Source organism: Artemia sp. Qi Xiang Cuo, chromosome 8 (assembly GCF_049724085.1).
Source record: "Artemia sp. Qi Xiang Cuo chromosome 8, ASM4972408v1, whole genome shotgun sequence".
Lineage (NCBI taxonomy): Eukaryota > Metazoa > Arthropoda > Branchiopoda > Anostraca > Artemiidae > Artemia > Artemia sp. Qi Xiang Cuo.
This window is the reverse complement of record NC_142801.1, coordinates 38,523,112-38,541,649: the sequence shown is the minus strand read 5'-3', so window position 1 is coordinate 38,541,649 and position 18,538 is coordinate 38,523,112. Positions and strand designations below refer to the sequence as shown.

Below are 18,538 nucleotides of genomic sequence, written 5' to 3'. Positions count from 1 at the left end.
AATTGAGTGATAGCCTGCTTACTTTTAAACTTGCTGCGCTGTTTCGTGGTTGAGATGCTACTGGTAGGTACAGACAATCGTTCAGAGTCTCAACATCGGCTGATAGACCTTGCTTCGGTGAAAACCTATAACTTCCAGAAGATAAAAGGGGCACTAACGATTGCTCAGTTTGATTTTCTAATGAGCAGGATGAATAAGTTTTCTTAGTGAATGCGTTTTCTATTTCCCTTTCATTTTTGAATTTCTTTGGAGGTAGGGATGGGGATCTTTTCAGAACTGTACAGCTTAATTTGTCATTATTGTCAATGGTTTTATCAAATATTTCAGTGGATGACATAAGGATGTGTTTATTATCCATTTATCAATTGCGATGGTATTCAAGAAATTCTGATATTCAACCATATGTAAACTCTGGGTCGGGCGAGTCCACCAAAATAGTAGAGCACTGCGTAGAGAGAATGAGGCTGAATACAATTCCATACGATTCTTCATACAAACCTAGAGAGGAAATAAGAAACTCTGAAAGTAAATATACTCGGACTAGAAAAACTAAGATATACTGCATATCCCTAAGCTAACTCAAGGGTAGCATACTTCAAAAAATGCCAATTTTCAATCTATTGTTTGCGTTACTTGTCATTTCACAGCTTAGAAGGGCTAAAATTAACTTTTTGTTTAAGTTATTGCAAAAATTTAATTTAAACTTAGGGATTTTTCGAGAAATAAATTCATCATTGGTCATAATTAATCACATATTATCATTTTTCTCCCAAGACATTGATTAGGATGAATTTGAAATCAATTTATATTACTACAAGCGCAAAATTTCTTACTATGTTATCACCTTCTATGTACTAAAAATCATTCCCGGCGCTAAATTTGTTATTATTGGTCATTTTAAGCTGGGGCAAATAATATCAGAAAACCGTCCAACGAGGATAGGCTGGGTATAAAAATCTGGAGCTGTTCCTAAGTTGTGAGGTGGCTTAAGGTTTTCCTCTCTCACATAAGCTTCTTCCTCCGTTCCTATCCCCAGAAGGGAAACCATGCTTGCAAGGCCTCATGTGGCATTGCGATAAACCCTTCACGAGTTAGCCTAACCAGAACTGTGACTGCAAAGATAATCTTGATGAGTGGCATCTCTCGAGAAAAAGTATGGTTTAACGCAGTATTGCACTGGACCTTGATTAACTGATAATTCTTCTGGGTTTTGTTTGTCTTTGTGGTCTTTGGGATAAATGAACTCTTTTTTGGCTATGCTATTAACTGTGAGTTGCCTTCTCATTGTAGTATAATGGACATTTGCAGGCATAAGTATATTTGCAGGCATAACGAGTCAAAGGTAATAGGCCACAACAGAGCCACACGCACAACGTGACAAATGGGCCACAATTAGTAATAAGGAAAGAGTTAAAGAAAGATGGGTGGAGCGTTTTGAGAACGTTCTAAACCGTAATAGGGTTGCATGAAAAGATATAGAAAAGATTGAAAAAGTATGAGATAGTTTGGATATGAAGGAAGATTTATTTATTGAGAAAGACTTATTGGCAATACTATAAGGATTAAAAAATTATAAGGCTGATAGTGTGGTAAATGAGTTTTTTTTTTAAATATGTTTTTTGTGAAGTTAGAAATCAGTTACTGAAGATTATGAATATGATTTTTGAAAATGAGTAAGTACCCAGCGATTTTACGAAAACTAATTAAACCCCAATGTAAGAAAGGTGATAAGAGTGAGTAGGGTAATCATAGAAGCATAAGCTTGGTTTCTGCTGGAAGCGAATTACTCAGTATGATTACAATTTTTAGACTTAGAGATGGTGTAGATAAAGTTTTAAGAGAAGAAAAGAGTGGTTTTAAGAAGGATAGAGGATGCGTCGATATAATTTTTACTCTTAGATTAATAATTGAGAAGTGCTTGTGTCATCCAACTTCTATATTTGTCATTTTAATAGATTAAGAGCAACCGTTTGATTCAACTGATAGAAGGGTTTTAGGGAAGGTCCTATCCATGTATGGTATACCATATAAACATATATTGAAGTGAATAGTGCTATATACGAGAATAACATTGCTGCGGTTAAGGTAGGAAATAAGGTTAGTACCTGCTTTCATATTAAATCAGGAGTTATGTAGGGTTGCGATCTATCCCTATTTATATGGATTAATTAAAAAAAACTTTTTCTACCAAATAAGTTTTTTAAAAAAAGTAAAGAACTCCATTAAACCAAAAATGAACAAAAATAGAATCAAATAATCTACCAAGCATACAAGTACCACAAATCAGTATCAATAAATAAATGAAACCCAAAATAAACAGGAATTAAAATAAATAACAGAGTCAAACTTAAAACGAGCCGAAATTAACAAGAATAGGGTTCAAAACCCCATGCTTTCTAAAAGCCAGGACATAATTTGTACTATACTGAAAAAAAATCAAATGAATTTACTGAAAAAAAAAATGTGAATTATCAGTTTAATATACATATGCTGATATTTTTTCCTTAAATTCCTAATTAATTCTTGAGTTCTTTAAGTTACAAAAGCGAAAACATTTCAGACTTTTTTTCAGTAAAGTACAAATTATATTCTGGCTTTTAGAAAGCATGGGGTTTGGAACCCATAAAAACCTGAAATACCCCCTGGGCCTAACTTGGTTTGTTTCAACACCAAAAGCCTTGTTATATGATGTTTAGACTATTTTGAACAGAATGGCTATCTCAAAATTTTTATTAGATACATTTCGGGAAATCACGACGTGTGTATGAGGGGGGGGGGGGTAGCTGCCCTCCGATCACATTTACTCTGAAAAAGAGCACTAGGGCGTTTGATTACTAGTCCAGTGAGCCGCCTCCAAAGTTGGTATGGCCACGCTTTCTATAAAAACCTTATATGTCCCCGGGGCATAACAGTAGAATGGCCTTATTGAGTCGTGACAGTACCACGTGGTTTATGGTTTTCTCACTGAGAATAAAAAAACAGGAATTTCCTCACATGGAAAACCAGGAATTTTGTCACTTTTATGTCTGTTTTCATGGACGGTTATGTGTGTTGTTCAATTTATTTTATGTTTTTCTTGGATGTCAACATCAATTTATTGATTTTTTATGGTTTTTGTCAGTGAGAATGAAAAAACAGGAACTGTATCAAATGTATGTATGTTTTTATGGTTTTGTCAGTGAGAATGAAAAAACAAGAATTTTGTCACATTTAAGGATAACAACAGCAATTTAGGTTCCTGTTTTATGTCTGTTCGTTGTCAGTGAGAATGAACATGCTTGACGCGAATGTTATGAGATTGTTTGGCTAGCCTGGCCTGAGAAATTGATTTACATAATCGCTAGGGGAAATTATTGATTCACGAAGGGGAAATTAAGAAACACTCTGGCTTCTTTAATCTTAGGTCTGAGGGATAAACGTTCTTTAGGTCAGAGAGAAAAATTAATATTCTATTTTTAAATAGGGCTTCGTTGATCTTTAGTGTCAGGAATTATCATTGACATCACTTGTTATCTTGGAATTATGCGGGAGTCTAAAGAGATAGAAATTCTATTTTTAAATACGGCTTCACGGAGCTTTAAGTCGGAGAGATAAATTGATATTCTAACGAAACCCTAATAGTTTAGCTAGGAAAATTTATGAGATGAAGAGATTAACGTAGGAAAGGGTTTCCTAGAAATTTGAAATGCGTTAGCGCAGAGATGCCAAACAAAAGGAACACGCTGAAATTACGTTTAGGGATTATTTGGGCGAAACCGTTTTATCCATTTTATGGGATTATTTCGGCGAAACAGTTAGAGACATTTTGAAAGAAGATTTTAGTAAAGGTTTTAGAAGAGAATTTGAGGGTGAAACTCTGTGTTCGTTATAATACACAAGTTCCATTTGAACAGTGTTGTGAGGTCCTCTACCCCAACCCAAAGGGTTCCGATCCCCCACCCCAACCCCGAAGGAAGCCCCCGGTACTCAAAGGTCCCCCAAGCTCCCATAGAGCCCCAGACCCCCCAAACGCCCTCCTCAGACCCTCAAAGGCCCTCCTCTGGTCCTCAAAGGGCCCCCGGACCCCCAAAGGGCACCCGGACCCCAAAGCCCCCCCCCCCGGTCCTCAAAGGTCCCCCGGGCCCGAGAAGCGCCGTGGGCCAGGAAAGCGCCACAGGATGTGCCGCAGGGGGATGCGCCGCGGGTCGGGGGAAGCGCGGCAGGGATGCGCCGCAGGGATGCGCCGCAGGGAAGCGCCGCAGGGATGCGCCGCAGGGATGCGCCGCAGGGATGCGCCGCTTTTTTTGTTAGAGTTCTAGTTTAATTTAATTTTAGTTAATAGTTTGTTGTTTTAACTTTGAGTTTCAGTTAGAGTTCTTGTTTAGTTTTAGTTAAGAATTTAGAGTTTTTAGCTTAGAGTTTTTGTTGAAGTTCTAGTTTAGTTTAGTTTGAGTTAATAGTTTAGAGTTTTAGCTTAGAGTCTTAGCTTAGAATTTTGTTAGAGTTCTAGTTTAGTTTAATTTTAGTTAAGAGTTTGATGTTTTACCTTTGAGTTTCAGTTAGAGTTCTAGTTTAGTTTAGTTTTAGTTAAGAATTTAGAGTTTTTAGCTTAGATTCTTAGCTTAGAGTTTTTGTTGAAGTTCTAGTTTAGTTTAGTTTTAGTTAATAGTTTAGAGTTTTAGCTTAGTGTCGTAGCTTAGAGTTTTTGTTAGAGTTCTAGTTTATTTTAATTTTATTTTAGAGTTTAGAGTTTTAGCTTAGTCTTAGCTTAGAGTTTTTTGTTAGAGTTCTAGTTTAGTTTAATTTTATTTGAGAGTTTGATTTTTTTACCTTTGAGTTTCAGTTAGAGTTTTAGTTTAGTTTTAGTTAAGAGTTTGGTGTTTTACCTTAGAGTCTTATCTTAGAGTTTTAATTTGAGTTCTAGTTTAGTTTAGTTTTAGTTAAGATTTTAGAATTTTAGCTTAGAGTTTTTTTTGTTAGAGTTCTAGTTTAGTTTAATTTTAGCTAAGAGTTTGATTTTTTACCTATGAGTTTCAGTTAGAGTTCTCGTTTAGTTTTAGTTAAGAGTTTAGAGTTTTTAGCTTAGAGTTTTTATTGAAGTTCTAGTTTAGTTTAGTTTTAGTTAATAGTTTAGAGTTTTAGCTTAGAGTCATAGCTTAGAGTTTTTGATAGAGTTCTAGTTTATTTTAGTTTTAGTTAAGAGTTTGATTTTTTACATTAGAGTTTCAGTTAGAGTTCTAGTTTAGTTTAGTTTTAGTTAAGAATTTAGAGTTTTTAGCTTAGAGTCTTAGCTTAGAGTTTTTTGTTTGTGTGTGTGTGTAAGTTTTTGTGTTTGTGCGAGTTTTTTTACGTGTTCACATATCAATTCTATTTTCATAAAATATTATAAAATTTTCGTGTGTGTATGTGTGTGTAATAAGTTTTTGTGTGTGTGTAAGTTTTTGTGTGTGTGTAAGTTTTTGTGTGTGTAAGTTTTTGTGTGTGTGTAAGTTTTTTTTTTGCGTGTGTAAGTTTTTGTGTGTGTGTAAGTTTTTTGTGTGTATGTAAGTTTTTTGTGTGTGTAAGGTTTTTGTGTGTATGTAAGTTTTTGTGTGTTTGTAAGTTTTTGTGTGTGTGTAAGTTTTTGTGTGTGTGTGTGTAAGTTTTTGTGTGTGTGTAAGTTTTTTTTTGTGTGTCTTTATTTTTTTGTGTGTGTTTAATTTTTTGTGTGTGTGTTAGTTTTTGTGTGTGTGTGAAAGTTTATGTGTGTGTGTAATTTTTTGTTTGTCTTTAAATTTTTATGTGTGTGTTATTTTTCGTGTGTGTATGTAAGTTTTTATGTGTGTGTAAGTTTTTGTGTGTGTGTAAGTGTGTGTGTAATAAGTTTTTGTGTGTGTGTAAGTTTTTGTGTGTGTTTAAGTTTTTGTGTGTGTAAGTTTTTGTGTGTGTGTAAGTTTTTTTGTGCGTGTGTAAGTTTTTGTGTGTATATGTAAGTTTTTTGTGTGTTTGTAAGGTTTTTGTGTGTATGTAAGTTTTTGTGTGTATGTAGTGTGTGTTTAAGTTTTTGTGTGTGTAAGTTTTTTTTTGCATGTGTAAGTTTTTGTGTGTGTGTAACTTTTTTGTGTATATTTATGTTTTTTGTGTTTGTTAGGTTTTTGTGTGTATGTATGTTTTTGTTTGTATGTAAGTTTTTGTGTGTGTGTCAGTTTTTTTTTTTATTTTCTTTCTTCTGTGTAAGTTTTTTTTTGTGTTTTTTTTAGTTTTTGTGTTTGTGTGTAAGTTTTTTTGTTTATAATTTTTTTTGTGTGTTTAAGTTTTTTTTTTTTTTGTCTGTAATTTTTTTTGTGTTTGTAATTTTTTGTGTGTGTGTAATTTTTTGTGTGTGTGTGTAAGTTTTTGTTTGTGTGTAAGTTTTTGTTTGTGTGTAAGTATTTTTGTGTGTTTAAGTTTTTATGTGTGTGTAAGTTTTCGTGTGTTTGTGTGAGTTTTTGTGTGTGTGTTAGTTCCTTTGGGTGTTTAAGTTTTTGTGTGGTTGTAAGTTTTTGTGTGTGTGTAAGTTTTTTTGTGTGTAAGTTTTTGTGTGTGTGTAAGTTTTTGTGTGTGTGTAAGTTTATGTGTGTGTGTGTAAGTTTTTGTTTATATGTATAAGGTTTTTGTGTGTGTGTAATTTTTTGTGTGTATGTAGTGTGTGTTTAAGTTTTTGTGTGTGTAAGTTTTTGTGTGTGTGTAAGTTTTTTTGTTCTTGTAAAAGTTTTTTTTTTTTTTTAAGTTTTTTTTGTATTTTTTATTTTTTTTTTTTTGTAAGTTTTTTTTTTTTATTTAAGTTTTTGTGTGTATGTAAGTATTTGTGTGTGTGTGTGTAAGTTTTTGTGTGTGTGTTAGTTTTTTTATGTTTGTTAGTTTTTTTTTTTGCGCGTGTAAGTTTTTGTGTGTGTGTAAATTTTTTTTTGTATTTTTTTTTTTGTGTGTGTGTTTAAGTTTTTGTGTGTGTGTAATTTTTTGAGTGTGTGTAAGTTTATGTGTGTGTGTGTAAGTTTTTGTGTGTGTGTAAGTTTTTGTGTGTGTATAAGTTTTTTTTGTGTGTGTTAGTTTTTGTGTTTGTTTAAGTTTTTTTTTGTGGGTTTAAGTTTTTTTGTGTGTGTAATTTTGTTTTTGTGTTTATGTTTTTTTTTTTTTGTTATATTTTTTTTTTGTTTTTTTTTATGTGTGTGTGTAAGTTTTTGTTTGTGTGTGAGTTTGTGTGTGTGTGTGTAATTTTATTTGTGTGGGTGTCTTTTTGTGTGTGTGTGTATTTTTTTTTGTGCGTTTTAGTTTTTGTGTGTAAGTTTTTTTGTGTGTGTAAGTTTTTGGGTGCGTGTAAGTTTTTGTGTGTGTGTGTGTGTGTGTGTAAGTTTTTGTGTGTGTGTAAGTTTTTGTGTGTGTACCCATATCAATTCTATTTTCCTAAAATAATAAAAAAATTTTCACTTCAATTCAGATTTTTCGCGAACAGATGAAAGAATTTAAAATACTGTTCTAAATTCTTCATAGAAGATAGAAAAGTTCAAGTTCTCTTCTGAATTTTACCAAAGAACATAATTCAATTCCAATTTCTCCAGAGAAAATAAAAAGCTTCCACTTCAGTTTTAAGTTCACCAAGACATGAAAAATTTAAAGTTCACTTCTAAATTTTTCCATAGAAGATAGGAAAGGTTATACTATGATTGTGATTATTTTCCATGAAGATAAAAAGTTTCACTTTAATTCTAAATTTTCTTAAATTAAATTCAGACCTTTCTCAAAGAGATGAACAAATTTAAAGTTCTGTTCCAAATATTTTCCCGGAAGAAGAAAACTTCAACTTCGATTCTGAATTTTCTCAATGAAAATGAAATAAGTTATTGATCAATTCTATTTCCCCAAAATAATATAAAATGTGTCCACTTCAATTCAGATTTTTCTCAAAGAGAGTAACAAATTTAAAATGCTGTACCAAATTTTTCATAGAAGATAGAAAAGTACAAGTTCTCTTCTGAATTTTACCAAACAACACAATTCAATTCTAATTTCTCCCGAGAAAATAAAAAGCTTCCACAGATTATTTTCCATGAAGATAAAAAGTTTCACTTTAATTCTAAATTTTCTTAAATTCAATTCCGTCCTTTCTCAAAGAGATGAAAAAATTTTTTTCCGTAGAATGTTCTATTTTCAAAAATGAAAATGAAAATGAAAAATCAATTCTATTTTCCCAAAATAATATAAAAAGTTTCCACTTCAGTTCAGATTTTTCTCAAAGAGATGAAAAAATTTTAAATACTGATCCAAATTTTTCATAGAAGATAGAAAAGTTCAAGTTCTCTTCTGAATTTTACCAAAGAACACAATTCAATTCTAATTTCTCCAGAGAAAATAAAAAGCTTCCACAGATTATTTTCCATGAAGATAAAAAAAATTTTCCCTAGAACATAGGAAAAGTTATACTATGATTGTGATTATTTTCTACGAAGATAAAAAGTTTCACTTCAATTTTAAATTTTCTCAAAGAAGTGAAGAAAAGTTCAACTTCGATTCTGAATTTTCTCAATGAAAATGAAATAAATTATTGATCAATTCTGTTTCCCCAAAATAATATAAAAATTTTCCACTTCAGTTCAGATTTTTCTCAAACATATGAAAAATTTTTAAATACAGTTCCAAATTTTTTCATAGAAGATAGAAAAGTTCAAGCTCTCTTCTGAATTTTACCAAAGAACACAATTCAATTCTAATTTCTCCAGAGAAAATAAAAAGCTTCCACGTCAGTTTTAAGTTCACCAAGACATAAAAAATTTAAAATTCAGTTCTAAATTTTTTCATAGAAGATAAGAAAAGTTATACTATGATTTTGATTATTTTCATGAAGATAAAAAGTTTCACTTTAATTCTAAATTTTCTTAAATTCAATTCCGACCGTTCTCAAAGAGATGAAAAAATTTAAAGTTCTGTTCCAAATATTTGTCCGGAAGAAGAAAAGTTCAATTTCGATTCTGAATTTTCTCAATGAAAATGAAATAAGTTATTGATCAATTCTATTTTTCTAAAATAATATAAAATTTTCCACTTCAATTCAGATTTTTCTCAAAGAGATTAATAATACAGTTCCAAATTTGTTCATAGAAGATATAAATGTTCAAGTTCTCTTCTGAATTTTACCAAAGAAAATAATTTAATTCTAATTTCTCCAGAGAAAATAAAAAGCTTCCACGTCAGTTTTAAGTTCACCAAGACATAAAAAATTTAAAGTTCAGTTCTAAATTTTTCCATAGAAGATAAGAAAAGTTATACTATGATTTTGATTATTTTCATGAAGATAAAAAGTTTCACTTTAATTCTAAATTTTCTTAAATTCAATTCCGACCGTTCTCAAAGAGATGAAAAAATTTAAAGTTCTGTTACAAATATTTTTCCGGAAGAAGAAAAGTTCAATTTCGATTCTGAATTTTCTCAATGAATATGAAATAAGTTATTGATCAATTCTATTTTCCAAAAATAATATAAAATTTTCAACTTCAATTCAGATTTTTCTCAAAGAAATGAAAAAATTTAAAACATTGTTCCAAATTTTTCATAGAAGATAGGAAAAGTTATACTTTGATTGTGAATATTCTTCATGAAGATATGGAGCTCCAATTTAATTCTGAGTTTTCTCGAAGAAGTGCAAAATGTACAAGTTCTCTTCTGAATTTTCTTTGAGAAGAGAAAAAAAAGTTAGCTCAATTCTGCAATTTACCATTGAAAATGAAAAAGCTTCCATTTCAGTTCATAATTTCTCAAAGACATAAAAATTTAAAGTTCAATGCTAAAGTTTCCCATAGAAGATAAGAATGGCTATACTATGATTGTGATTATTTACCATGAAGATAAAAAGTTTCAATTTATTTCTAATTTTTCTTAAATTCGGTTCATTCATCTAAGCACTAAAAAAAATAGGTTAGGCTAGGTATAAATAGATATTAATAAATAATTAGAAACATTTCTCCATGTTTAAGTTAGGTTAGGTTAGGTAAACTTATCACGAGCGCTCATGATAAGCTAACCTAACCTAACTTAAACATGATAAAAAGATTAAATTAGGTTAGGCTAGGCTAGATTAGGTTAGGTTAGGTTAAGTTAGGTTAGGTTAGCCTACGTACGCGCGCGTACGTAGGCTAACCTAACCTAACTTAACCTAACCTAACTTAATCTAGCCTAACCTAACCTAATCTAATCTTTTTATCATGTTTAAGTTAGGTTAGGTTAGCTTATCATGAGCGCTCGTGATAAGTTTACCTAACCTAACCTAACTTAAACATGGAGAAATGTTTCTAATTATTTATTAATATTTATTTATACCTAACCTAACCTAACCTATTGTTTTTGGTGGTTAGATGAATGAACTGAATTTAAGAAAAATTAGAAACAAAGTGAAACTTTTTATCTTCATGGTAAATAATCACAATCATAGTATAGCCATTCCTATCTTCTAAGGAAAAATTTAGAATTGAACTTTAAATTTCTTTGTCTTTGAGAAATTAGGAACTGAAATGGAAGCTTTTTCATTTTCAATGGTAAATTTCAGAATTGAGCTAACTTTTTTTTCTCTTCTCTAAGAAAATTCCGAAGAGAACTTGTACATTTTGCACTTCTTCGAGACAACTCAGAATTAAAGTGGAGCTCCATATCTTCATGAAGAATATTCACAATCAAAGTATAACTTTCCTATCTTCTATGAAAAATTTGGACAATGTTTTAAATTTTTTCATCTCTTTGAGAAAAATCTGAATTGAAGTGGGAAATTTTATATTATCTTAGTAAAATAGAATTGATCAATAACTTATTTCATTTTCATTGAGAGAATTCATAATCAAAATTGAACTTTTCTTCTCCCGGAAAAATGTTTTGAAAATAACTTTAAATTTTTTCATATCTTTGAGAAAGGTCGGAATTGAATTTAAGAAAATTTAGAATTAAAGTGAAACTTTTTATCTTCATAAAAATAATCAAAATCATAGTATAACTTTTCTTATCTTCTATGGTAAAATTCAGAACTGAACTTTAAATTTTTTATGTCTTGGTGAACTTAAAACTGACGTGGAAGCTTTTTATTTTCTCTGGAGAAATTAGAATTGAATTAGGTTCTTTGGTAAGATTCAGAAGAGAACTTGAACATTTTTATCTTCTATGAACAAATTTGGAACTGTATTATTCATCTCTTTGAGAAAAATCTGAATTGAAGTGGAAAATTTTATATTATTTTAAGAAAATAGAATTGATCAATAACTTATTTCATTTTCATTGAGAAAATTCAGAATCGAAATTGAACTTTTCTTCTTCCGGAAAAATATTTGGAATAGAACTTTAAATTTTTTCATCTCTTTGAGAAAGGTCGGAATTGAATTTCAGAAAATTTAGAATTAAAGTGAAACTTTTTATCTTCATGAAAATAATAAAAATCATAGTATGACTTTTATTATCTTCTATGTAAAAATTTAGAACTGAACTTAAAATATTTTATGTCTTGGTAAACTTAAAACTGCCGCGTAAGATTTTTGTTTCCCCTGGAGAAAATAGAAATGAATTATGTTCCTTGGTAAAATTCAAAATAGAATTTGAACTTTTCTATCTTATATGAAAAAATTTGGAATTGTATTTAAAATTTTTTCATCTGTTTGAGAAAAATCTGAACTAAAGTGGAAAATTTTTATATTATTTTGGGGAAATAGAATTGATCAATAACTTATTTAATTTTCATTGAAAAAATTCAGAATTGAAGTTGAACTTTTCTTCACTTCTTTGAGAAAATTTAAAATTGAAGTGAAACTTTTTATCTTAATAGAAAATAATCACAATCATAGTATAACTTTTCCTATCTTCTATGGAAAATTTTTTTTATCTTCATGGAAAATAATCTATGTAAGCTTTTTATTTTCTCTGGAGAAATTAGAATTGAATTGTGTTCTTTGGTAAAATTCAGAAGAGAACTTGAACTTTTCTATCTTCTATGAAAAATTTGGATCAGTATTTAAAAATTTTTCATCTCTTTGAGAAAAATCTGAACTGAAGTGGAAACTTTTTATATTATTTTGGGAAAATAGAATTGATCAATAAATTATTTCATTTTCATTGAGAAAATTCAGAATCGAAGTTGAACTTTTCTTCTTCCGGGAAAATATTTGGAACAGAACTTTAAATTTTTTCATCTCATTGAGAAAAGTCGGAATTGAATTTAAGAAAATTTAGAATTAAAGTGAAACCTTTTATCTTCATAGAAAATAATCACAATCATAGTATAACTTTTCATATCTTCTACGGAAAAATTTAGAACTGAAATTTAAATTTCTTATCTCTTGGTGAACTTAAAGCTGAATTGGAAGCTTTTTATTTTCTCTGGAGAAATTAGAATTGAATTATGTTCTTTGGTAAAATTCAGAAGAGAACTTGAATATTCACGATCAAAGTATAACTTTTCATATCTTCAATGAAAAATTTGGAACAGAACTTTAAATTTTTTCATCTCTATGTGAAAAGTCGGAACTTAATTTAAGAAAATTTAGAATTAAAGTGAAACTTTTCATCTTCACGGAAAATAATCACAATCATAGTATAACTTTTCCTGTCATCTATGGGAAAATTTAGAACTGAAATTTAAATTTTTTATGTCTTGGTCAACTTAAAACTCAAGTGGAAGCTTTTTATTTTCTCTGGAGAAATTAGAATTGAATTATGTTCTTTGGTAAAATTCAGATGAGAACGTGAACTTTTCTATCTTGTAAGAAAAATTTGGAACAGTATTTTAAATTTTTTCATCTCTTTGAGAAAAATCTTAATTGAAGTGTAAAATTTTATATTATTTTAGGAAAATAGAATTGATCATTAGCTTATTTCATTTTCATTGAGAAAATTCAGAATCGAAGTTGAACTTTTCTTCTTCCGGGAAAATATTTGGAACAGAACTTTAAATTTTTTCATCTCTTTGAGAATGGACGGAATTGAATTTAAGAAAATTTAGAATTAAAGTGAAACTTTTTATCTTCATGGAAAATAATCTGTTGAAGCTTTTTATTTTCTCTGGAGAAATTAGAATTGAATTGTGTTCTTTAGTAAAATTCAGAAGAGAACTTGAACTTTTCTATCTTCTATGAAAAATTTGGAACAGCATTTATAATTTTTTCATCTCTTTGAGAAAAATCTGAACTGAAATGGAAACTTTTTATATTATTTTAAGAAAACAGAATTGATCAATAACTTATTTCATCTTCATTGAGAAAATTCAGAATCGAAGTTGAACTTTTCTTCTTCCGGGGAAATATTTGGAACAGAAGTTTAAATTTTTTCATCTCTTTGATAAAGGTCGGAATTGAATTTAAGAAAATTTAGAATTAAAGTGAAACTTTTTATCTTCATGGAAAATAATCAGAATCATAGTATAACTTTTCCTATCTTCTACGGAAAAATTTAGAAGTGAACTTTAAATTTTTCATGTCTTGGTGAACTTAAAACTGAAGTGGAAGCTTTTTATTTTCTCTGAAGAAATTAGAATTGAATTATGTTCTTTGGTAAAATTCAGAAGAGAACTTGAACTTTTCTATCTTCTATGAAGAATTTAGAACAGTATTTTAAATTCTTTCATCTGTTTGAGAAAAATCTGAATTGAAGTGGAAATTTTTATATTATTTTAGGAAAATAAAATTGATATGGGTACACACACAAAAACTCACACACACACAAAAATTTACACACACACACACAAAAACTTACAAACAAAAAAAAACTTACACACACACAAAAACTTACACACACACACAAACTTAAACTCAAAAAAAAAATTACAAACACAAAAAAACTTACACACACACACAAACACTTACACACACACACAAAAACTTACACACACACAAAAAATTACACACACAAAAACATACACACACACAAAAACATACACACACAAAAAAAACTAAAACACACACAAAAAATTACACAAACACAAAAACTAACACACACACAAAAAATAAAACCCGCACACAAAAACTTACACACACACAAAATATTACACACAAAAAAAAAACTTACACACACACAAAAGCTTACACACACACAAAAACTTAAACACACACAAAAACTTACACACACGCAAAAACTAACACACACATACAAACTTACACAAACACAAACAAAATAAAACAAACAAAAACATAAACACACACAAAAAAAAAAACACACACAAAAAAAAACAAACACACATACAAAAACTTAAACACACACAAAAATTTACACACACACAACAAATAAACCCCCAAAAACCTAATACATACACACAAAAAAAATACACACAAAAAAAAATTTACAACAAACAAAAAACTTACACACACACAAAAACTAACTCATTCACAAAAAAACATACACACACAAAAAATATTACACGAACAATCACATTCTAAACACAACAAACATAAAACCTAATTAAATAAAAACAACAACCTTACACACACACAAAAACTAACACACACTAAAAAAAACTTACACACACACAAAAAAACTAAAAAACAAAAAAACTATTACACACACAAAAACTTAAACACACAAAAAAAATTAAAAGAAAACATAAAAAATACACACACACAAAAACATACACACATACAAAAACAAAAACCACCACACAAAAAAATAAAAAACCATAAAAACAGAAAAACACACAAAAAAAAACACACACACAAAAACTAACACACATACAAAATATTACACACACACACAAAAACTTACAAAAAAACAAAAACTTACACACACACAAAAACTTACAGACACACAAAAAAAAACTTACAAACACAAAAAAACTTACACACACAAAAAATTAAACACACACAAAAACATACAAACACACACAAAAAAAAATTAAACAAATAAAAAAACAAAAACACAAAAAATTACACACACACAAAAACTTACAAACACACAAAAACTTACAGACACACAAAAACCTTACACACACAAAAAACTTACATATACACAAAAAAGTTACACACACACAAAAACTTACACATGCAAAAAAAAACTTACACACACATAAAAACTAACACACACAAAAAATGAAACACACACTACATACAAACAAAAACTTACATACACACAAAAACCTTACACACATACAAAAAACTTACATATACACACAAAAACTTACACACGCACAAAAAAACTTACACACACATAAAAACTTACACACACAAAAACTTAAACACACACAAAAACTTACACACACAAAAAAACTTATTACACACACACTTACACACACAAAAAAAATTAAAAAAAAATAAAAACTTACAAACACACAAGAAAAATTACACACAAACAAAAAATTACACACACACAAAAACTTTCACACACACACAAAATTACACACACACACAAAAAAAAACCCACACACAAAAACATACAGACACCCAAAAAAATACAGACACACAAAAAAAAATTACACACACAAAAAAATTTACACACACACAAAAACTAACACACGCACAAAAACTTACAAACACACAAAAACTTAGATAAACACAAAAACCTTACACACACAAAAAACTTACATACACACAAAACTTAGACACACACAAAAACTTACACACGCACAAAAAAACTTACACACACATAAAAACTAACACACACAAAAACTTAAACACACACAAAAACTTACACACACACAAAAACTTATTACACACACATAAACCCACTAAAATTTTATAATATTTTAGGAAAATAGAATTTATATGTGCACACGTAAATAAACTCTCACACACACAAAAACTTACACACACACACAAACAAAAACTCTAAGCTAAGACTCTAAGCTAAAAACTCTAAATTCTTAACTAAAACTAAACTAAACTAGAACTCTAACTGAAACTCAAAGGTAAAACATCAAACTCTTAACTAAAATTAAACTAAAATATAAATATAAAAAAAACTCTAATCTAATACTCTAAGATAAAAATCTAAACTATTAAATAAAACTAAACTAAACTAGAACTTCAATAAAAACTCTAAGCTAAAAACTCTAAACTCTTAACTAAAACTAAACTAGAACTCTAACTGAAACTCAAAGTTAAAAGAATCAGACTCTTATCTAAAAATAAAATAGACTAGAACTCTAACAAAAAAAAACTATAAGATAAAATTCTAAAAAATTAAATAAAACTGGAATAACATGGAAATAAAATAAAAACTCCAAGATAATACTCTCATATAATACAAAAAAGACTTAACTAAAAATAAACTAAAACTATAACTGAAACTCACAGGTAAAAAAATTAAACTCTCAACTAAAATTAAAATAAACTAGAGCTCTAACAAAAAACTCTAAGCAAAGAATAAGCTAAAAATCTAAAATCTAAAATAAAATTAAAATAAACTAGAAATCTAACAAAAACTCTAAGCTACGACTCTAAGCTAAAACTCTAAACTATTAACTAAAACTAAACTAAAATAGAACTTAAACAAAAACTCTAATCTAAGACTATTAGCTAAAAACTATAAATTATTAAATAAAACTAAAATAAACTATAACTCTAACTTAAACTAAAATGTAAGACATAAAACTCTTAAATAAAATTAAAATAAACTAGAACTCTTAACAAAAACTCTAAGCCAAGACTTTAAGCTAAAACTCTAAACTCTTAACTAAAACTAAACTAAACTAGAACTTCAACAAAAACTCTAAGCTAAAAACTCTAAACTCTTAACTAAAACTAAACAATAACTCTAACTGAAACTCAAAGGTAAAACATCAAACTCTTAACTAAAATTAAAGTAAACTAGAACTCTAACAAAAAAGCGGTGCATCCCTGCGGCGCATCCCTGCGGCGCATCCCTGCGGCGCATTCCTGCGGCGCTTCCCTGCGGCGCATTCCTGCGGCGCATCCCTGCAGCGCTTCCCCCGACCCGCGGCGCATCCCCCTGCGGCGCATCCTGCGGCGCTTTCCTGGCCCACGGCGCGTCGCGGGCCGGGGGGACCTTGGCGGACCGGGGGGGGCCTGGGGGGTCGGGGGTGTCCTTGGGGGGTCGGGGGGCCCTTGGAGGACCAGAGGAGGGCCTTTAAGGGTCTGAGGAGGGCGTTTGGGGGGGCTGGGGCTCTATGGGAGCTTGGGGGACCTTTAAGTACCGGGGGATTCCTTCGGGGTTGGGGTGGGGGATCGGAACCCTTTGGGTTGGGGTAGAGGACCTCACAACACTGTTCAAATGGAACTTGTGTATTATAACGAACACAGAGTTTCACCCTCAAATTCTCTTCTAAAACCTTTCCTAAAATCTTCTTTCAAAATGTCTCTAACTGTTTCGCCGAAATAATCCCATAAAATCGATAAAACGGTTTCGCCCAAATAATCCCTAAACGTAATTTCAGCGTGTTCCTTTTGTTTGGCATCTCTGCGCTAACGCATTTCAAATTTCTAGGAAACCCTTTCCTACGTTAATCTCTTCATCTCATAAATTTTCCTAGCTAAACTATTAGGGTTTCGTTAGAATATCAATTTATATCTCCGACTTAAAGCTCCGTGAAGCCCTATTTAAAAATAGAATATATATCTCTATAGAATACCGCATAATTCAAAGATAACAAGTGATGTCAATTATAATTCCTGACACTAAAGATCAATGAAGCCCTATTTAAAAATAGAATATTAATTTTTCTCTCTGACCTAAAGAACGTTTATCCCTTAGACCTAAGATTAAAGAAGCCAGAGTGTTTCTTAATTTCCCCTTCGTGAATCAATAATTTCCCCTAGCGATTATGTAAATCAAGTTCTCAGGCCAGGCTAGCCAAACAATCTCATAACATTCGCGTCAAGCATGTCCATTCTCACTGACAACGAACAGACATAAAAACAGGAACATAAATTGCTGTTGTCATCCTTAAATGTGAGAAAGTTCCTGTTTTTCCATTCTCACTGACAAAAACCATAAAAACATACATAAATGTGAGAAAGATTCTGTTTTTTCATTCTCACTGACAAAAACCATAAAACATCCATAATTTGATGTTGACATCCGAGAAAAACATCAAATAAATCGAACAACACACATAACCATCCATGAAAACAGACATAAATGTTAGAAAATTCCTGTTTTTCAAAGTGAGAAAATTCCTGTTTTTTCATTCTCACTGACAAAACCATAAACCACGTGGTGCTGTTACGACTCAATAAGGCCATTCTACTCATAACTTAAAACCCTTGCCCTGAGGGCTGGGGGGGATTTTTTATCCTCAAAAACATAATTTTCCAGACCTGTATGGTAAGCTGAAAAAATGAATATCTCAAAATTTTTATTGTAAGTGTTTGGGGAAATAATGGGCATAACTTACAACCCTTGCCCTGGGGGCTTTGGGGATTTTTTATATTCAAAAACAAAAATTTCCAGACTTTTCTGATACGCTGAACAAAAATAGCTATCTCAAAATTTTGATTGTAAGTGTTTGGGGAAATGATGGGCATGAGGGGGGGGGGCATTTGCCCTCTGATCACTTTCGACTAATAAAAAAGGCACTAGTGCTTTTTGAAGCTTCGACGACAAAACTTTCAATAAATTCTTATATGCCCAA

At 30.3% G+C, this 18,538-nt stretch overlaps 1 protein-coding gene across 2 annotated transcripts in view; it reads right to left on the bottom strand.

Annotated features, from left to right (window-relative positions):
* Positions 1-18,538, bottom strand: part of LOC148949381 (monocarboxylate transporter 14-like) — a 258,939-nt gene that overhangs the window by 188,999 nt on the left and 51,402 nt on the right. For both annotated transcript variants that reach the window (XM_089092940.1, XM_089092941.1), the window contains exon 2: positions 23-498. In XM_089092940.1, coding sequence (XP_088949066.1) covers positions 23-358 — 336 coding nt within the window. In that variant the 5' untranslated portion in view covers positions 359-498. The remainder of the gene's footprint in view (positions 1-22; positions 499-18,538) is intronic.